At 39.4% G+C, this 22,107-nt stretch overlaps 1 protein-coding gene across 2 annotated transcripts in view; it reads left to right on the plus strand.

The window, feature by feature from the left end:
- Nucleotides 1–10,079: 10,079 nt before the first annotated feature.
- The window catches only part of LOC114929195 (retina and anterior neural fold homeobox protein 2), a 47,077-nt gene continuing 35,049 nt past the window's right edge, over nucleotides 10,080–22,107 (plus strand). For both annotated transcript variants that reach the window (XM_029300639.2, XM_029300640.2), the window contains exon 1: nucleotides 10,080–11,133. In XM_029300639.2, the coding sequence (XP_029156472.1) occupies nucleotides 10,959–11,133 (175 nt within the window). In that variant the 5' untranslated portion in view covers nucleotides 10,080–10,958. The remainder of the gene's footprint in view (nucleotides 11,134–22,107) is intronic.

The raw sequence follows: 22,107 nt of genomic DNA on the forward strand, positions 1-22,107 counted from the left end.
AATTAGTGCAAGTTGAAAAAATGAATTCTTCGTATGAATTTAATATCGATCATGCTCAACGCCAAGTAAGGGGTGAGAACTTAATGTATATGTTTTTTTCAAGGATGATATTAATTACATATTTTATAATACTTATTATAACGCAGTAGAAATCGATAAAAAATTCAAATATTTTCTTTACAATTAGTGCAAGTTGAAAAAATGAATTCTTCGTATAATTTAATACCGATCATGCTCAACGCCAAGTAAGGGGTGAGAACTTAATGTTTTTTTTTCAAGATTATATTAATTACATATTTTATAATACTTATTATAACGCAGTAGAAATCGAATAAAAAATTCAAATATTTTCTTTACAATTAGTGCAAGTTGAAAAAATGAATTCTTCGTATAATTTAATACCGATCATGCTCAACGCCAAGTAAGGGGTGAGAACTTAATGTAATATGTTTTTTTTCAAGATTATATTAATTACATATTTTATAATACTCTTATTATAACGCAGAGAAATAAATAAAAAATTCAAATATTTTCTTTACAATTAGTGCAAGTTGAAAAAATGAATTCTTCGTATAATTTAATACCGATCATGCTCAACGCCAAGTAAGGGGTGAGAACTTAATGTAATATGTTTTTTTTCAAGGTGATATTAATTACATATTTTATAATACTTATTATAACGCAGAGAAATCGATAAAAAATTCAAATATTTTTCTTGCAATTAGTGCAAGTTGAAAAATTGAATTCTTCGTATAATTTAATACCGATCATGCTCAACGCCAAGTAAGGGGTGAGAACTTAATGTTTTTTTTTCAAGATGATATTAATTACATATTTTATAATACTTATTATAACGCAGAGAAATCGATAAAAAATTCAAATATTTTTCTTGCAATTAGTGCAAGTTGAAAAAATGAATTCTTCGTATGATTTAATATCGATCATGCTCAACGCCAAGTAAGGGGTGAGAACTTAATGTAATATGTTTTTTTTTCAAGATTATATTAATTACGTTGTAACGTAACGTAATTAGTTCCGATAACTGAGAAGGTAGATAAAATAATCCACGTGCCGCATTATCCCAATTCCTCGGAAATGAAATCGCCGTATAGCGTAACAACATCCGTGCGCGCCTAAGAGAGAGAGACGCCGCGGCCGACGATGCCGGCGCCACTTTGATCGGTAACCTCGTTTATGGTGACGCTGGACACAGAATGTAGGAAACATCGATAACACCGGTGACGGAAATATCGACTTTTGAGAGCTGCCACGAGCATCCCTCCCCTGTAGCGCGTCCTGCCCTCCCGCGAGCGTTCCACCCCTTCCTCCTGGTGCACCAGCCCCTGGCAAATCACCCATCATCCCCCTGGCTCTCTCGGTCGCGCGAAAGAGACGAAGAGGACGTGACAGGGTGGAGGACGAAGATGGAAGTGCTCGGGGAAAAAGAGAAGAAAACGGGGGTGGAAGAAGGGTGGGCGAGAAAGAGAGGATCGACGCGGCGAGTGTGGAAAAGCGTGGATCGATGGGAGGGAGGGATCTGAGGGTGGGCCGACCGCTCTGGTGGCGGTTGAAAGAACCAATTTTGTCCTAATAGAAAAATCCCCAGCGCTGAACCCAATTTATAAACCCGCAAACATGGCTGGCGTGGGGCGCTCGCTCGCTCGCTCGTCTCACCCTCGTCTTACCGCGCCTTCCGCTCGAATCCCGATACACAACCGCGCCGGGATTTGAGCCAGCCATGCACCACGTATCCTGGATAAGGGGTTTCAAGGTGGGAGTCCTCGCCGACGACGGGGAGCCCAGGGAGAAAAAGGAGAAGATGGAGCGACTACCGCGGTATGAAGTTTTCACACTTGATTGAGAGGGAGAGGAAGGGCGGGAGAGAGTTTGCGAAGAAGAAATGTTAACCTTCGTCGGAGTCACTAACTTGGAATCATTAGAGTTAGATGTTGCAGAATACTCGGGATATTGTGATGGAACGTCTGCGCGAAATCAAATTGCGTCGAGACAAAAGAGAAAGAAATTTTTATTCTTTAAATCAATTATTTTCACGTATTATTGTTTCCCATAAACACGTATAAACGGAAATGTACATCATATAATATGGAATAAAGATTCAGCATGCGCGTATTTTATATGAAAACAAGTTTTCATATTTCTCCGATGACACATAATGTAAAAATAACAGATCTTATGAAAACAAGAAAGAGTTTTAATATCTAATATATATATATACATTTACATAGACGTTTAAAAAATTGTTTGTAACAATTTACACTTTAAAGATATGTTAAAATTAACGTGCAACAATTTGATGTAGATTTAATTATCGTCGTCCTCTTATATTCGAAACATTATCTTACGCGAATGTCTCGTGTAACGTCGGTTAATACTGTTGCAGCTAACAATGTTTGCGGCTAAAGAGAGAGCGAGAGAGAGTGTGTGTGAGAGGAGAGTTGGAGTAAACGGAACACATGGCCCGAAAGGGTACTCTCGTATCGGCTACAAAGGTATCCAACAGAGATAAATACGTCGCAACTTCCAACGCACGCCTTACCTTAGTTGTGCCATGTATCCTGGGCATATGCACGCAGCAGGAAGCAAGGGTGGTCCATCTGCAGCGATCCGATTTTATGATAAAGGATTGTCGTAATCGATTTTAAATCTGATAACGCGCCCTTAGACTTCTCTATATCCGACAATCTTGCCGGGGCAAACCTACGTATACACGTTTCACTTTTTACTTCTGTTCACATGCGCTATAAATAATACAAGCTACGACAAAAAATAGGTATTTAATACTCTTTAAATTTTTTGGAGTGAAATTTGAACAACCTCATTCCAAAAAAGTGGAATTTTACTCCAAAAGAGTGGGATCTCAATGAGGTTGTTTTGAATGAGTAAAATTCCACTTTTTTGGAATGAGATTGTTCAACTTTTACTCCAAGAAATTTAGAGAGTATTAAATACCTGAGAGAGTATTAAATTCCAAAAGAGTGGAATTTTACTCCAAAAGAGTGAGATCCCATCGCACTCTTTTGGAGTAGAATTCCACTCTTTTGGAGTAAGACTGTTCAGTTCTCACTCCGAGAAATTTAGAGAGATAATAAGGTGTAAACAATTTTATTTTTTGCTAGCTAATTTTATGCGTTCGAACCGAATCTCGGAATGAGCTCTCCGAAAAGTTGGAACCTTTGTGGATCTCGGGTCCTCCGTCGCGAGTCTAAATAATTCCCTCGATCTTCGAACTCGTGTCGCTTTCTCGAAACCCCGCGTTGTAATCGATTGTCGTAATCGATTTTAAATCTGATAACGCGCCCTTAGACTTCTCTATATCCAACAATCTTCACTCTTTCACTTTTTACTTCTGTTCACATGCGCTATAGATAGTACAAGCTACGACAACAAATAGGTATTTAATACTCTCTAAATTTCTTGGAGTAAAAGTTGAACAATCTCATTCCAAAAGAGTGGAATTTTACTCCAAAAGAGTGAGATCTCATTACACTCTTTTGGAGTAGAATTCCACTCTTTTGGAATAAGACTGTTCAGTTCTCACTCCGAGAAATTTAGAGAGATAAGTAAACAATTTTATTTTTTGCTAGCTAATTTTATGCGTTCGAACCGAATCTCGGAATGAGCTTTCCGAAAAGTTGGAACCTTCGTGGATCTCGGATCCTCCGTCGCGAATCTAAATCATTCCCTCGATCTTCGAACTCGTGTCGCTTTCTCGAAACAACCCCGCGTCTCTCGACGGCTATACGCTTTTAATCGCGCGTACGGCCGCCTGACCCCCAGGATCCACGGTCCCCGTAGTTTATTTAACAGCGCCCTGGGCATCGGTAAACACGGGTTAGCGAATTGGCCCCAGGGCGAGACCGAATGATAGTTAACGTACCGCTAAACGCCATTGGAGAGAGAGACCTCACGTCCCCCATCCAAACCGTCGTATAACCAAGGCTCGTATATTGCGTGCGCGAGGGGAGCGAAATTTAATTTTGTGCTTTTTGTACACGCCAAATCCTCCACCCTCCCGCGCGCGCGTCCTCCCCCGTCTTCATCGCGACGAAACGACAGGAGGGGGTGGAAGGGGGGGCGGAAAACGGGGGGTAGGGGACGCGAGCGACGCCGGCGTCGAAGAGATTTCGAGCCGCGCTTTCATGGAGACTCATAGCGCAGAAGCAACGTGGTTGGCTTCTACGTCGTTTAACGCTCGTTTATTCCGCGTTGCTTCGCAGTTTGACGCAGAGTTAGCCGAAATAGCCGCCCACGCGTCATCCTGGAGAGACGCATCGCGAATCTGTTTTTTTTTTTTCTTTTTCTTTTTTGTTTTTTATTCGAACCCCTGTTTGTATCGATACGCGATATATAAATATTCGTGTCTATCTGAGAAAAATCGGAACGTAAAATCAAACGATATTATAGTTAAAGAATAATGATTAAATTCTGGGTAATGTCTTTAAAATCGCGCCGCATTATATACGCCATGTATATTTATATGCTACTGTAATTAGTTCTCGTATACCGAGCGAATTGTACGTCCCACAAAGAGAGTAAAGTTAAATGTCAGAGTTGGATTAATACTTTATTTTTCTGCCCTTGATCCGTTCTTTTACTTTCTCGGTTGCGAGAGCATTTCCCGCGCTATTTATAAAGACTCTTTGTGATAATGACAGAGAAATTTTTTAGAAAATAAATGCGAATATGTAGGAAATCCGTAGGATTCGAGAGCTCTCTTTCATATAATATAGACCGTAAAGCTTAGACCGCTTATCCATAAATCCGCCACTGTTTAATTGAAAATAACGAAGAGCTTTGATCTATATAGACGATTCTAATGAGAAATGTAGAGGCTTTATTCAATGAATTTCGCAATTCCAATTCACATCCCGCGCTGGCTGAAAATTCAAACACACACACACACTCTACTTCTCCACTCGTGAATCTGTTAATTCGACGTACAAAAGAACACGCGGCCCAACCAATGAGACTCGTATATATCATTTATACAAGAGCTAGTAAAAAAAAAAAAAAAAAAAAGAAATCTCTCTTTTAGACTCGACGCAACTCGTCCTCCTACGTTCTCTCCTCATTCCGACGGTTCGTGAGATATTAATTCACGTGCGAGCCGATAAAATGTACAATAATCGACGCTAAATTGCACACTGGATTATCTCGTTACGGTAACGATAATCTTCGTCACGGCGGTGAAGGCCGTGAGGTGCTTCTAAAATGAGAAGTTACTGCACGAGTGCGAGAAACGGAGAGAAAGAGAACGAGAGAGAAAGAGAGAGAGAGAGAGAGAGAGAGAAGGAGCGAGCGAGACGGCACAGAGATGGTTGACTTGATGAAATCATGCCGCGAGAATTAAACGGAGGATACCCCCGGCGTGTGTCGGCGTTGCGGGCGTGTGGAGGCACGAGAGGACTCGGGCCCGAGCTCCAATTGGCGGGAGCAAGACAACGGTAGGAGTTGACTGCAGTGTATACACAGTTAATTAAGCTGGAGTACCACGGCGAAGCCGCCAGGGTGGAGAGCGGGAGGAATCTGGGTAGAGAGAGAGAGAGAGAGAGAGAGAGGGAAGAGAAAGAGCTGGAAAGCAGAGGAAGCAAAATTGAACAGAGAGAGAGAGAGAGAGAGAGAGGAAAGCGAAGGTCGGATGGAGCAAATGCGCTCTGCAAAGAGAGGGACAGAGGGAGGATGCGCTACTCTGTCCTGTGGGCTGCAAACGTAATTTGCTCTCTGGATATGCAGTCCCAGCGGTTCTCATCGTGGCTGGAAATAACATTTTCTTGTCGCACACTATGCGGTAATTTTGGTGTTTTACACGGGGGTGGAAAAGTTTATTCATTGATAAAAATGTCAATGCGTTCGTATATGCGTTACGAAATCTACTTGACGGAGAAGGAAAAACATCCTCGAATATATTCTAACGGTTCGTCATATGACGCGTGCACAATTTTAGTTATCACGTATTTCTCCGCCCGCGAGAAAATTTCACTTCATTCAGATTCTCGGTGCGCTTCGCGAAACGTCGCCGCTTCCTCTTTCTCGCGAGGCTGCACGAGCGAACGAACAAATCCTCGTGGAGTATTTCACTTGTATACTCGTTGTACACAACGGATCAGACGATAGAAATCCGCAGATCCGACCTCAAAGAGCGCCACCCGCTGCGAGTTTTCCCAAAACCTGTCGTGAAATCCGTCTGACCGCTTTACAATGGTAACGAAAACAGCTACGCGAGAACCCGGGGACCCAAACAAGCTTCTCTCTCTCGTAGCAGAAATCCAATGAATCTCTCGAGTTGGGAGTCTCGCTCCAGAAACGGAGCGTGCACGCTCTCCTTGGAATCCCGTCTTTTATCCCGCTCCGTACGTCTTGATTCGCACCTCTTCGAAGGAGAAAGTCTCCGGGAAAAAAGGAAGGGAGGATTCGGGAGAGAAAATTGGAGCGGATTTTCGGGGACCGCCGAAACGAAATTAGACTTATCTCGATCATCGGCGGGTCCTGCCCTGTGTGGGCAGCTGCACTCTCGCGAAGGCACAAGAATGGGAGCGGTCCTCCCTTTGTGGCTCGCGTCAGATTTGCAAACAGTTCTCCTCGAAAGAAGCGCGCATGCTGCTCTTTTTGACGGCCGGACACGCGCCATTGTGAACGAACGATAGGAACCGATGACGGATCTAAGGACGCGCTACAATGACACAGTCGAGGAGTATCGAATAGGGAAATCTGGATATACACAGAAACCGAATTTACGATAATTTCGGCCCGATCCACTTTCGATGGACCGTGGATGATAGGAGGAGAATAGCGAGTTTATATAGTTTGAAACGTCGCTTTGAGGTGGTATCGAATTCCTTTTATTCTATAAGGAATGTAGTATATTTCATATAGATATTATCGTTACAATGATCTCAAAATATCGGGTATAATTATATATATATTTTTGACAGCTATATATTTACATTTCAAAGATTTGAGTAGTTTACGCAATTATGAAAAACAGAACGTTTATTCATTTCCACGCGAATAGATTTTCGATATATTTATATCAAAAGTATTGCAAGAGATATTAATCTCGTATTTTCATTTATTCGTTTCTCGACAATTAAACTTTCGAAAGAAAATTATGTATTTTTCATTAACATATTTATATATAATTTTGATTACAGCTTATTATGATTCTTGCAAGCTTAAATTTGCTTTAGATCAAATTTGGAAGGCATAGAAAAATAAATAAAAATTGAAAAATGTTCGATCTTATCAAATTATTGTGAATATATCATCATCCTCGTATAACTTTGGAAATTTTAAATATGTTAATTTAATTATTTAATTAAATAGTGATTTGATTTTTCTGTCTCATATCCATATCAATCTTACGAACATCTTGCTTTTCAATAAATGATAGTCATTTGAATCTCTCTTTCTTTCTCGCAGCTCCCGTTTGTCTTCTAAAAAAATCGTTAGTCAGCCGTCAGTCATCCCTCGATTTAAGTCGAAACGTTTAACGGACGGCGCGCAGCTACCTGGCTTTACTTCGGGCCCTCTTAAGAGCTCGCTAAAAGATCGCTGTCTGAGAAATTAGCTAAAACTGGAGCTAAGTGCCCCGGGAAAGCGGAGCCGGGACGCGCCGATCCAAAACTCGGGCCGATCCCTCCACCGTTAGATATTTATCGCGGTAAGTGGGATCCGGTTAAATGCAACTCGTGATCTGATTTCTGCGGGACCTAAAAGCTTTCCTCGCCCCACCGCGATTCGTAACGGAGATTGAGCGCCGATGAAAAATGGCGAAATTGTTTCGCGCGCGTGTACGAGTACAATGCACGCTCGAAAAAGCACGTGGGAATATCGCTTGCGAATGATCTTTGAAACGCGAGGTGAATGGATGTGCTATTGTTGCAATTAAATTCATCTCAATTTTATTATCTCCCGCAATGGCGGCCTTCCTGTCTATTTTATTGATTTTTAAAGAACATTTATTGAAATACTTCGTTTCTCTCGAAACTATGACAGCTAAATAATGAGAACAAAGCGAGGGAATTTTACCCCTTAAGACAAAAAACTTTTATCTCATTTATATAAATGCATAGAATTATTAATATTTAGAAATTTATTTATTTATTTTTTTTTTTTTACTGTATAAAGAAGAAAATATTTTGTTTATAGAAAGACAGATGCTATAAGAGAGAGAGAGAGACAAGATAATTAAAATGTTTATTTTTTCCAACTGAAATTTTAAAAAGCCACTTTAAATGCATGCCTAACGAATAAAAGCAATATCAATCCTATTGCGACTGATTTTCGTTGCCAAGAGTGCGATGATTCTTTTTTCTCGCGAGGCGCGACGCGTATCGCACAATATCGGATTATAACGGTGGCGAATTTTCGACGCGATGCGGGGGTCTTTTTCTATAACGGAAGGAGGAACGCGAGTTCTCTCGTCCGCAAACGTATAATTTGCCTCGATTTAGTCGGATCGATTTTGAGTAGCTACTGTTTCGCTACAGGCGGATATCTTTTGTGGCGCGGTTTTGTGGGCGTACACTTCCCCCCGGGCTAAAACGCCAAATGGTAACGACGATACGCGGAATCGAACGCGGAATGGGAAACGGGGATTCGTTTTGTGCGCACGGTTTTCGGCCGGCGCGCCGACGAAAAAAAAAAGAAACAATTTCCAACCCCGGATCCGCCATTCTGGTAACCGGAAAACGTCCACTTCTCGTCTCTTTGTCGCGAAGCTAATTCGTAGGAGGGAGAAGGGGATTTGCGGAAGGAAATAACGGTAAAAAAAAAGAAAACTCTCTCCAAACACTATTTTCACGGAAGTGAATCCCCGTCCGATCGTACGAGCGATTTTGTACAATAATATTGCAACGCAGGATTGATTTAAGATTTTTGATAGCTTACAGTATAAGTGACAAAATCAAATCGTAAAGTTGACAAAGAATATATATATATACATATATATATATCGTTGGTCCGGGGTGGATGGTCATTGCGAATTTATTTGCGAACATGATATTTGTTTTTAAACTTGTAGAATGAGACAATTTATTTCAATTTGTGACGTTTGCGCGAGAGATGCCGAGATTGTACACGCGCAAAATGTTACAATATACGTGTGTGATCATCAAATTGACATTACGTAAATACACCAACGTTTCGACTACAGCCAATAAAATATAAACGAGGCTTTACTTCATTGTATCGCGCGAAATTTCCCAATGACGTTCATGCAAGAATAATATTTTTGTTTGTCGAACGTGGTAAAATAGCCGCGAAATGAATACCACACGCTATCGAAAAGGTCACTTGGCGCGAATGCGATATATATATATAAATTCTTCGGTCTTCCTTAAAAAAAAAAAAAAAAAAGGAAAGAAACTTAACGGGATAAACTCAACATAAAAACGCAATATTGAATTTTCCATCCTTGCAACACGTTAAAGTTAAAGTCGTCAACTTAGTCGGCAGTAGTTACGTCAACGATTTTTAATCTCTTCCCCTTAATGAAAACGAATCACGCCGTCATAAACTTTCGAGGGTGCATAGAGTGCATCGCGGACAAAAGCAGGGCGTAAGGTCCCCGCGAATCTGCGGGGCATCCAGAAGCGTAGGAGGCTCGGCGTATAAGCGGTAAGCTTTACCTCATTTCTGGCAATTACAGGGGATGCCAGAATCCGCCGCAAGAATCAACCCACTCCGGCCGCGTGTGTGTACCATCCGCCTCTGTTTAGGTGAACCACCCCTTCGTGGTGCGCGTGTGCGCGCGAGTACATTCGCAAGGACGCATACACATACATGCGCGCTACCCTGGTGGGGTCGAGACGCGTCATGGAAGTCCGTCCGCCCTCCTCAACCCTGCGGCTACCCCATCTAAGAGAGAGGGCTCCCGCGAAAACCCCTAGTTTGAGCACCACTGATCTCGCCATGTTCCCGTATCCTAGTCGCGATTGGCCACGGATTCGACGAACAACCCCGCCGATTCGTCGAATCGAGCCACGCCTCGCGAGGCTGCTGCCCGGACCACCTCTTTCGTCGGCGAGTAGTCTCTCCGGGAGTAGTTGTGTACAGCTGCAACAAAGGCCACCCCGAGAGACGACGGCCGGCTAGTCCTCGTTGACACGACGCACGCTCAAGAGCTTCGGACGGGGAAGATTCCATCTGACGCCTGCGAAAGTGAATGAACGAGGACGAGGTCGGACGTCGAGAGATTGGGGGATACATTGGCAGGGAGAACCCTGTCACTTTTTTTCTCTGATCTAAGTAGGCGATCTCAGTGAACGTACAAACATTCAAGAGGATCCCGTTAAAAACCCTTCAGATTTTCGATGATTTCAAGTCGGTAAACAGTAGCGAAGAAACGTATCACTGTTGGAGATTAAGGCTTAAGGACTGGCGATGAACGTTTGGGAAAATTTCGGTCAACGAACATCCATCTCTTACCATTGACTGATGTTAGAAGAGACAAGTCAGTTTCGTCGACGGAAAATGTTAATGAGAGTGCCATGATTTGTGAAGAGGTGATAAGTGACGACGAGGATTCATTATGAAGTTTTGAATCTCCGTGTATCGTATGGACAAACACATCAGGGTGAATACGTCGAAGATCCAATTTAATTCCGCGGACATGATCTCGTTAACCGATTGACGTAATCTTAATATTCGAAGACAATCGTGGAGAAACCAAGATTTTAGACCTACATGCACGTTTTTTTGAATCTGGGTTTTCTCTCAGTTTTATAAACATTATTGGAACTGATTGGTTTCCCTAGTCTCTCGAGCAAGCGGTGCGCGATGTTATTCGAGATGTACTTTAGTGTGAAGAACACGTGTGCTAAAAAGTTTCGCGCGATTATTCAACTGTAGCGAACCTACAAAATATTTAACAGACAAGAGGGTGATCCAGCACCGAAGCAATCTCTGCGAGGAGTCCCGTGTACGAGTTCCCGACGATGGATTCTCAGCAGCTAGTTGACACAGCTTCTCAGAACAGTCAGGACATCGTCTTACCGAAACCGGCCAGCAGCACCCCGAGACACAGCATCGATGCGATCCTGGGATTGGCTAGTCATAAAAGAACTCATCAAGAGATGGAGGACACAAATCGCGACACGCAAGAAAATACTGGTACCACACTTTCACTATTACTATATTACTAATGTTTACATATAACATGCAACATTATTTTTATATTCTCCTTTAGATACAATATTTTACTATCTTACTATAATGAAACTCTGCAAAATTACGAAATTTATTTATTTCCTATGTTATTTAATATAAAAATAATAATTTTTTTCTAGTATATGTATATTCTGCTAAAATTACCATATTAAAATTACGTTAAAAATTTATCTCACTATACCTACTAAAATATAAAATATTGACTTTGAAAGAGAGAGTTCTTGAAATTTATCTCAAAATTTGAGATGGAATATTATCGCGTACACGCGTATATGTATTTCAATATTCGAATCACTTAGTTTTCTAATGAGGAAAAATGTACTTCAGAGTTTACAACATAGTTTAGATATGGTTGGTCACGCTGTTATCGCTGTATATCGCTGCTTATCCTCGCTAGTCAGTCATCTTTGAGTTCAGTGAACGGTCAAGAATTCTTACTGTTAAATCAGCGTGTTTGTTTCTTAAGTTTACCTCTACATTTAATTATTACAATTCGAACGAACAAACGCGACACGAATGTGCAAAGATCTTAACGTTTTCTCGTTCCGTCGGATTGATCGACGTAGAAATAACGTCCTAATGCAAAATGTCCTCTATTCCAAAATAACATGCACAAAGTATATTAATTTTCAAACTATAAAATAATTCATGCTACCTTTCGAAATAATGATACAATTTTAATCATCCATCCTATCCAATTATTTTCTTTCAAATCTATCTGCGATTCATTAGTCACTATCGCGTCATTAATCATGCACTCCTTCCGTATCGCGTTGCGTTGTTAATTAGTGAATTATTATATATTTTATAATTCATTTATCACTCATTTACTACACTTTTTAATTTTTTATCTTTCCCAATTATACAAAATTTCGATTTTAAATTGTTCGATTTTGTGCACACTTAAGAGAATGAACAAGATAACTCACATTTAAATGCATTTAGATGGAAACTCTCGTGGTATCATTGCCCCAAAACAAAAAAATCAATAGCATACTAATAGCCCTGACGGGAGAATAAAATTCGGGACCGACGGCCGCGTGTAGTTTTTCCACGAAGATCGATTATTTTTTCACATTTACGGGTTAATTCGATTAGTAGACTAAACCATTTCACTGTCCATCCATTGAATCTTGTCCTCCTGCCGGACAGGCACGATCAGCGCCGCGAATTAGCTTTGCCATCCTGTCTGGCAGTCACGTTACGGGCAGTAATGCAATTTGATCGAGTTTCAATTAATTATCGCTGCAGTTGTGCGACCGCCTCAATTCAGAGGACAAGATTTAGGAAAAACAATCGAAAAGTGCGAACGCGACAAGAACAACAAGAAGTCGAAAAAATAACTGGTGCGCTCATTAATTAATATCACATATAATGCGATAATTATTTAATAATAAAATTAATAGAGAGCGCTATTATTAATTCATCGTAAATTAATGTAAACGTATAGTTAAAAATGTGCTAGAATGATTCTATTGTAATTTTGAAAAGGACCACAGCCCGTATGGTCGAAACGTCAATAAATATAGTTTAACAAATCTAATAGACAGCCAGTGTAGTCAGTTTAATATCTACTACCTTAAAAATGTGTGTTATTTATTTTACAATTGTAAAATTATTAATGCATTGTTTCATTTACATATATCTAAGCTTCGATACGTTTATACGATAATTCATACATTCATGGAAATAAGATTTTATTACAAAATAAGTTTTGTTTTTGTAACTCCAGATATTTTTATTGTATTTGAATTTTTAGTAAATATAGTAATATAAAAATATCAATTATTTTATAAAAAATTAATTATAGTATAGCAGATATATGTATATTTCACGATTATAAAATATTGTGGTTCAGTGAAATAACGCATTAATAATACAAATATGTGCTATTTTAGATAATAATCGCATGTTTGTTGCGTGATTTTCTACCATATACTGATGAGATCAATTTCATTGCATGCTACTTTTTCACTTTCGTAAGTCATTTATGTGTTCTATTATTTAATTCATGCTATTTTTCGCTGATAGGAATTTATCTTAATATAAAAACACAATCGTTATTTTATTTCCATTACTCTGAAATAATTCGAATCAATAATTCTCTACATATCCATGATTCATATATCAATAATTAAATGATTGATAAACTAAACATTTTCGAAGCCAATTGGCCACATATATATGATATATTAATCATCAATGTTTAATATATTTAAATGCAATCTCTATAAAAATATAGAGAAATTTACTAAATTCTTTCATTATTATTTAATTCAATATTAAAATGCAGAGAATGCGAAAGAGAAAAGAGAACAAATGCGTATCTTGAATTCATTTTTAACGTCTTTAATTCAGTTAAAGATTGGGACTTGATGGCACAAACACATTTAATTCTCTAAACTAGAACAGCATAATTATATCTGTTTTACACTTCGACGAAACGTTTTGATAAAAATTCTAGACGGTACGATACGAATAGATACGCAGGGTGAAACAGAATCGATATCATTATCAACGCTATGAACGACACGCATATTTTGGAATATAATATTGCGAAATACTAATTTTATATTCCATTAGCTTCGCGCCTGATTAAAGTAAAACGCGTCGAGAGATCTCGGATAAAATATTATTGTCTAAGGTCCGATCATTGCAAGGATATAGGACGTGTTGACGTCAGTTTCCCGCGCGGATCGCACACCTGCCGCACGTGTATAGTTCCGCGTGTTTCACGAGGGCGTTTGGCCTGCGTCTCGCAAACGTTAGCGTATAATTGGAAAATCGTTGGTATCTCGCGACGGAATCTCGTTCGCTTCGTATATTAGAGACGGACGCGCGCTAATTTGCCGTCGAAGCCGAATCGAGCGATCGAAACCGATCCCGGCCCGAATTACATATATGCGCACGTACGCGCATATATGTATATCCGATAATTCCTGTTTCGAGACACTCTCGTCTCTCTACGCGGCTCGCCTACGCTGCCCGCGAACTGTCGTTCGTGTCATTCTGAAAATGCGCGCGGGGCGAGAGAGCGCGAGTTATCGACGCAACACTTTCGGCGGAAGGGTCGGAATCGACAAAACAATTTTGTGCCGGCGCTGCCATTATTGGTGAATACGATGAGCGGGAAAAAAATAGGCAAACTGTTATATATTCGGTATAATATTTCTAAGCGATATAAATTAACATTGTCAAAGCGCACATTTTATTTTTTTAAATTTCCGCAACAAAGAACGAACGTGGTCGACAGATCGACATTCTCGCGATGCTCGTATCGTAAGTTTTAATATCATGCATATTTATTCGTGCGTATATTGTCTCTCTCGCGTAATAATAGTTGTTATAATATAATAATCTGTATAGAGAGCGTAATTATCATTTTCATTAGAAATTCAGTGAAATATCTATATGAAATTAATTTTTGCTAATGCTAATTAAATCAAATGCACATTAAATTATATTTAAATTATATACACGTAACATAATTTAATATTATTTGGTCGATATATAAAATTATCTACCATTCGGTAAAAGCAGCTTGCACGCAAGTCTTGATTAATTCTTAATGCTTTAAAAAATAATGAGACTGAATTATCGTGCAACGTCGGTGTACAAAAGACTTATCGTTTTATTTTATATACATATATATAGTGTATATATATATATATATATATTTTTTTTTTTTTATTTAAATAATTTTTATGAAATATTCCTAAACCAAAACAACATATAATCCTGTTGATGGTGAACACGATAAAAGAAAATCACATCAATTTGAAGAAGTGAATGTATAAAGTCCTTATCTGATCCGAACTATAACAAACCCGAATAAGCCTGTCAAGTCTAATATGTTCGACAGAGGATTAATCGTCGGCGTTTATTCCCGAGGATTTACGCTGATCGTTTTCGGTGAAAACTATGGAGCGAGGGTGGAAGGACCAACCGCGAGAGAAATGTACCAAGAAAGAGACGGAGGCTGCTTAGCCAGGACCCAATCTTGTCCCGCTAATCGAATTATCATTAATTATGATACCGTGAGCGCGCGCGCGCGAAAAGAGTAAGAAGGTAAAGATGAGAGCGCCAGCCGCCACTAATAAGTATGAAAAAGAACGTGGAAGAAAGAGATAAAAAAGATAGAAAAATGGAGAAGGAGAGATAGGTGGAAGCGGCTTTAAGTCGCTTCTTAAGAGGTGAATTGACGTGCCTACTAATGGATCGTGCCTACCTCGTTCTCTTCTTGTCTCTCCCTGATCATCTTCCACCCCCCTCGTTCCTCCACCCCTTCTCCTCTTCTTTCTCTCCACCACTCTTAACACACGAGGCTAACAGGTCTGTTATCCTCGGCGAGAATCGGTTGTCTACCGTGCAACCGCGATTGATCGAAATTAACTCGCCGGAATAAATAACGATCGTTGTCGCGACGTGTGCGCGGACGCGATATGCGTTATTTGTACACGTGTCACCGGGTTATATTGTGATTTTAGTATTTGTCAGCCTCTTGTTTTAGCTTCTGGATTCTTAAAATAAAGTCAGATCGTATTCAAAATAAATTGCTTTCGAAATTAGATAAACGAGACGGTTCATGTCTCTTTATTTGCAGATGCCGTCATATTATTCCCGTATCCGGTATATTCATTTTTCAATCGATTTTTTCATATTTATTTTATACAGCAAATATACTTTAACACACATAAAAAATGTATATATATATATTTGCATGTGTAATATTTGGAAAATATGTTGATTTTCTTTAAAGGATTAAGATAATGCAAATTTTATTTAAAGAAAATTAAAATTATAATCTCTCGATATATATAAATATCAATTTTCATTATGAGATAATATTTGTATTTTCGTACATTTTTTAAGAGTGAATCACATTTTTCAAAATTTATTTTTATATTATATTTCTCTGTATAACTATTATTTTTTAAAATAAAGTGAACGTAATTTAATGAATATTTTTACGTCACATTGATACGTCTGTTAATCAAATATTATCTTGCTACGCAAATTATTTTCTTCTTATTTAATTAATCGAAGAGCTCACCGTTCGAAAATAAATTATCTGCTTTTACAAATAATTTGTCTAATCATTACACACAGTATTGAAAGAAAATAATGCAGCTTTTTTGCTCCGACCGATATAAAGTGTAAGATGAATAATGGCAGGGTAAGCTAATTAAACGACGTATTAGTCGAACAAATGTAAAATCGCTTTCAGTGCGCGAAGTCAATCCCGCGACGTGATATGAACAGCGATGTTAACACACTTGGTATTAATTCTTCGTCGTATATTACGAGAGTTTCCCACCAATGTCTGTCTAATTCCTTTTAACGCCGTACTAACGTCATTAACTTTCCGCTTCGTAATTTCATCATCTGCCTCGCAAGTTTCACAATTATTCTGTCTAATTCAATTCCCGATACCAAGTCATCTTCCCCGAGCTTTAATTAATCGTGCGCGCGACTGATAATATCTATGCTAATTACGATAAATTACCGCGACAAATTATTCGCAACCATCTCAAACATGTGTGTGTGTGCGTATATTATCCATCTTCAATAAATATAATGTCGGAATCGTTCGTGTGTAGAACAAAATTGATTCATCTAGAAAAGTTTGATCAATTCACCGTTCTGTCTTTCGCCTCTCTCTTTCTCTCTTTCAATAAAATAGAATTAGTACAAAGTATGTATCGTGTTTTAAAGTGTAAGAAGTTAAATAACTTCTTCATGAAATAAAATGTCAATGAATAATTATGTAACAATCAAATTATATTTTTCAAAATAAATTTGCAAAGCTGTTTGCGACACAAGAGTGTTAATTATTCCGTCAAACAGACTCGGATAAATTACGCCCGCGAATGCATATTCAGAATACTTTGGCAACAAACAATTATCTCACGAATAAATATTTCGTTATTTCACCTATTCTCCCTTCGAAAAAAAAAATTCGTATTTGTGTCGGTAACATGACTCGCGTTATCACAATTTCATTATTTATCGCGTGTATGTATGTGTAATAATACCGCTCCATCTGATTCGAGCTTGTAGGAAATATTTACGACCTAGCTTTTATATCGCTAAATTGACGCTAATATCTGATCGCGGACTCTGATATACGATCTACCTACATTTATCAATTTATAACTGCAACTTAAAATGCAACATCTACATTTTGCAGTAAGCATATCCGGAATATAAATCAATATATATATATATATATATATATATATATTAATTTACAACGTTATACGTTTACTCGACATGTATTCGTTTGATACGTGTGTATATTCTTTATTTGATTTTTTTTTATTTCGAGATTCGAAAGATCTCAAAGAGCAAACAATATCGCTCGCTCACATGCAATCTCGCTCCTTTGTTCTATTTTTCTTTTAATTTAATTCTCCACCCTTCCAAATAAATATTAAATGCCTTTCACGGAGACTCGCAAAGTTAAAATTTTCGGAGTAGTTTTTAAACGAGAGAATAATTCACGTAGAATCAATTTATTATACCTAAGACCTCAAACAATAAATATCTTAATGCACCATCTGTAATGTCTATATCACAAAAATCTATACCCTCCCCCCGACTTTCTATGAGAGACGTAAGGGCGTCGCGTCGGGCCAGAGCGCCGCACGTAAAAGCGCTTTGTTAGGGGGAGCAATTTCGATCGCGTGACAACACGCACCCGCGCAACCAGGGTGGTTGAGGGGCATCGACGATTACGTGTAATTTTATACTCCGTTTATTGCTGGGACCACCGTCGTTTTTCGGCTGCAAACATTTCGCACTTACAATTCGATCGCAAACAAATCGCAAGAGAGACAAACACGTTGAAAATATATAAGAAAAAAAATAATCGCTAATCGATTGTACGGCATCGAAATTAATTTAATTAATTAATTAATTCAACATTCTTGCGTTATTTCACTCTTTCAAAACTCATCGGACACCAAACGCGACAATATAAATGGACACAAGTTTCCACAATAATAAAGGCAGATAACCATTACTCAGAAAGCGGCAAATAAGACTGATTAATTAATTAATTACGAAAATTATGTATGTCTCAACGTTATTTTTTAGAAGATTTAAAAAAATGTTTGCAACAAAAAATGTGTCACTAAATAGATTGCACACAATGATTGCAACAAAAATTGTCGCGAGATTGATTGATCCAGTCGAGATTTCAGTGTCACGTAGGAAGTGCGTTTTCCGCCCAATTCTCTTCCTTTTCCACACATGAGGACGAGATGAGAACTCGCGTTCGTGCCATTCCGCGCCGATTTAACCGGATTACCATTGGATCAAAGCTTGCGAGTGGTAATTGGCACACAGGTGTCGCCGATCAATCGTACACCGAGCATCGTGGAATCTATTTTACTGCGCTCGGATGTCGAAGTGCCTCGTGATCGATAGTCGACTACGTCGAGACGGAAATCTGCATATATAGACGTAGATATATAGGGATAATATATATATATGTGTACCACATCGAACAAGACAGAGAGAGAGGGAGAGAGATGGATATATATGTACATAGGTAGGCATGGAGGAAGTAGAGACGCTCGCGGTGCAGTATTGGCGTAATTTGTGCAGCGATTAGCAATCGGTACGTCATTACCACGATTAATATTGACGCCTGGATAATTCAGGACGCGCGCGCGCATGTGTGCGAGCCGTCAGTCACTTTACGTGCGTGCACGCGTGCGTGCACACGTGTACGCACATCACACGCGTATATACGAGAGAGACCTTTCTGACTGGCTCGTAAAGCAGACACGCACATGTGTGTACATACACGCGCATATATTGTATATGCGACACGGCGCGATGTCGGCAGAGATATCCCAATAAAGCCCGCGCACGCCACCGAACAATTAAATTATTAACTAGTAACGATAACGAGGGGCCGCCCGCGTTGATTACTATTATAACGGAGGCTCCGTCAAGAATGCATATATCCATAAATCGCGCGCGAAAGGACACGTAAACAAAATAAGGAATACCGTTCCTTTCCCTATACTCCCGCGCGCGTCTTAACACATCCGCTTCCGAATTTTACTATGTAATTGCCCAGTGTCAACTTCGCCGGGAATTACCGGGGCGACACGTGCCGTGAAATATCGAAAAACCAGCGTCCGTCAAGCAGATAGCCATTGGCGATAGGTTGTAGCCGCTCGATTAGACGAACGTCAACGTGACGAGATTGTCCGATGCTGAGAATTAATTGGACGCAGTGGCGGATTTAGAAAATATGCTTTGGAGACCCAAGGAAACTAATTTCGAATTCGAATATAATATATATTAAAAAACCAGAAATTTAAATAAATGTAGAAAAACATTCTAAAGGAGCGTCTTTATTCTTTTCATTCTGAAAGTGGAGAAAGAATAATGCAAATGTGATTTGTGTCATCTATTTTCCAATTTATATTTTACGGATAAGCGTTTGAAAAAAAAAGTTAGATATATTAATTGTAGGTATTTTATTTTTCTCCATACGTACATTATTTCGTAAATGCTGAACTGAATTTTCCTCAAGTGTTCTTCGTTGCACATTTTCTCGACTATGCGTACGTTGACCCGTTTAGAACGGAAACTCTATCCTCGCGACAAGAACCCGATGACAGCTTAAGAACCTTACTGGGAGCTTTATTGAGATACGCGCATTCGACGATATAATAATTCGATACCGGTATGCGAATAATCGACAAATCCGATATCTATCTTGCAGGGCAAAGATTAAGCGCACATTCTCTTTCGTTCTTTCGCTTCCTCGTAAACACTGATGTCTATGGGTAAACGTATTGTAATATCAAGGAAAAAGAACTGATTATAAAGACCCTCTACGCCAACTTACAAAATAATTTGCTCATATACGCCGTGTGTTTTATTAACGCGATTATCCTTGCTAGAGATCGGCATCGGTCATCCTGAAATTTAATTTATTACAGACTTGGGAGTTTTAATGTAACGACTATTCGAGAGGAAGAAAGATAACCCGTTTACATTCGCTTGCGCCAATAAAGGAAAACCTCGCCCGGAGATATCGATCAGAAACCAGTTCGCTAATTTACATGCTCTCTCTATCTCATATCTCTCTCTCTCTCTCTCTCTCTCTCTCACTTTATTAATCCACCGTCAATTAACTGGACTAACAGCTCCCGATGATCCGAGTGCTTTAAATAAATTAAATTTGCTGGGAGGTATTGGCCGACGTTAAGTACTACCGTTTCTCTAACGCGGTAATAAAAACACTCGTCCGCCGTGTTTCGAGCGAGTAAAAGAGCACCGCGTCGCGGGCGGAGATACCTCTCCGAGGATCGATACGTGCGTCGGATTAAAGAGCGCGACAGGTGACAGTGGCTTTTACGAAGAAATTTCCGTCGAAACTTTGTGCCGCGCAAAGTGGCCATTGCGTTTCGTTCCGGAGATAAAAACTGAAAGAGTCGGGATGGGAGAGAGAGCGAGAGGAAAGAGAAAGCGAGAAAAAGAGAGAGAGAGAGAGAGAGAGGAGGGAAAAGAAGGAACGACACCGGTGATGGTCCACGAGAAGACAAATTCTGTAATCCTCTTTGGTCGGCGAGCTAAGCCCTCTATGTGACGGCACATACCTTTCCTCTTTCTCTTATTTCCTCTCCTGTTCTCCGTCTTTCCTTGTCTCGCTCCTCCGTCTTCCCTTCTACGCCCGATCAAGGAAATTAGATTCCGAATCGACAGCCGTGCTTAAGTACAAACGACGGCGTGGTATATCCTGCATCGAATATCGAGCAGTATCCATGAAGAAATCTTTATCGTTTTTCTCCTAAGAAATTCTCTATCGTACGTCCGAGAAACATTTATAAAATTCGTAACGTTTCGCAAAGAAATTGTCGTCTCGATAAGGATTGGCGTAATTGAAATACAACTGACCCGTTTCGAGAAATAAAAAATTGTATTACAAATATTGTATAAATAAAACGCCTTGCTTTTCCTGTTTAAATTTGAAATTTTTAAAAATCTGAAATTGAGAAAAAAAAAAGACACTTTAAATGAAGCAAAATTGAGTGTATTGTAATTTACGCTGAAATAGAATTGTGATATATGTCACTATTACATTAAAACGTATTCGTTAGAGGCTGTATTATCTGTAACGCGGATTTAACGATTTGAATTATGTCACCTTTTCGCAGGCGAGCTAACTAAAATAGCACGGATCGAAATACTAATACATTTTGGGCATCTAGTCTTTGATTATGGATACCGCGCTGGGCGTATCAATATTGGGCAGGAAATTCAATTAAATACGCGGCACAACTCTAATATCCATATTCCGCGCGGCGTTTACAAAATCATCGCGCGTCCGTCCTCCTTTATCCCTGATATTCGTTCGGGATCTCGCGCAATTTTCATTTTCGCATCGCCCATCAATTTTCGCATCGTCCACTCTTACCTTATAAACGACTGTTAACCGATTTCGCGCGATTACAAATTCGCGGATGAGCGATGGCGAGAAACGTATCGCGATATAATGACATTATTGAGGGGAAATTTCAAGTTTCTGCAAACTGCTGGTTGTCCCCGAGATATCGGATTGACTGAATGACTTAATGATAAGCTTATGATCCGATAACTGCTCGAAAAAAAAATGTCATTGCAAAATAATATTGGATTACGAATGTCTAAAAAAGCGCAAAGATTCATCGGTTTTGTGCGGCCATCTTGACACTTGATTGGCGGTTGACCGGCTTCTCGTTTTATATATCGTTAAAGTATGATTCTCCTTTAACAAATGCCAACGGGACGTTAATTAATTTGGTTGGCAGTCGGGGATATCATCGTCCGCGACTGATACGAAAGCTCGTATATTTGTTGGAATCAATTCGTTTACCTCTAATTCATCATTCGCGACATTTGCTCGCAAAT

This window comes from Nylanderia fulva, unplaced genomic scaffold (genome assembly GCF_048542155.1).
Source record: "Nylanderia fulva isolate GAGA-0341 unplaced genomic scaffold, ASM4854215v1 Scaffold14, whole genome shotgun sequence".
NCBI lineage: Eukaryota > Metazoa > Arthropoda > Insecta > Hymenoptera > Formicidae > Nylanderia > Nylanderia fulva.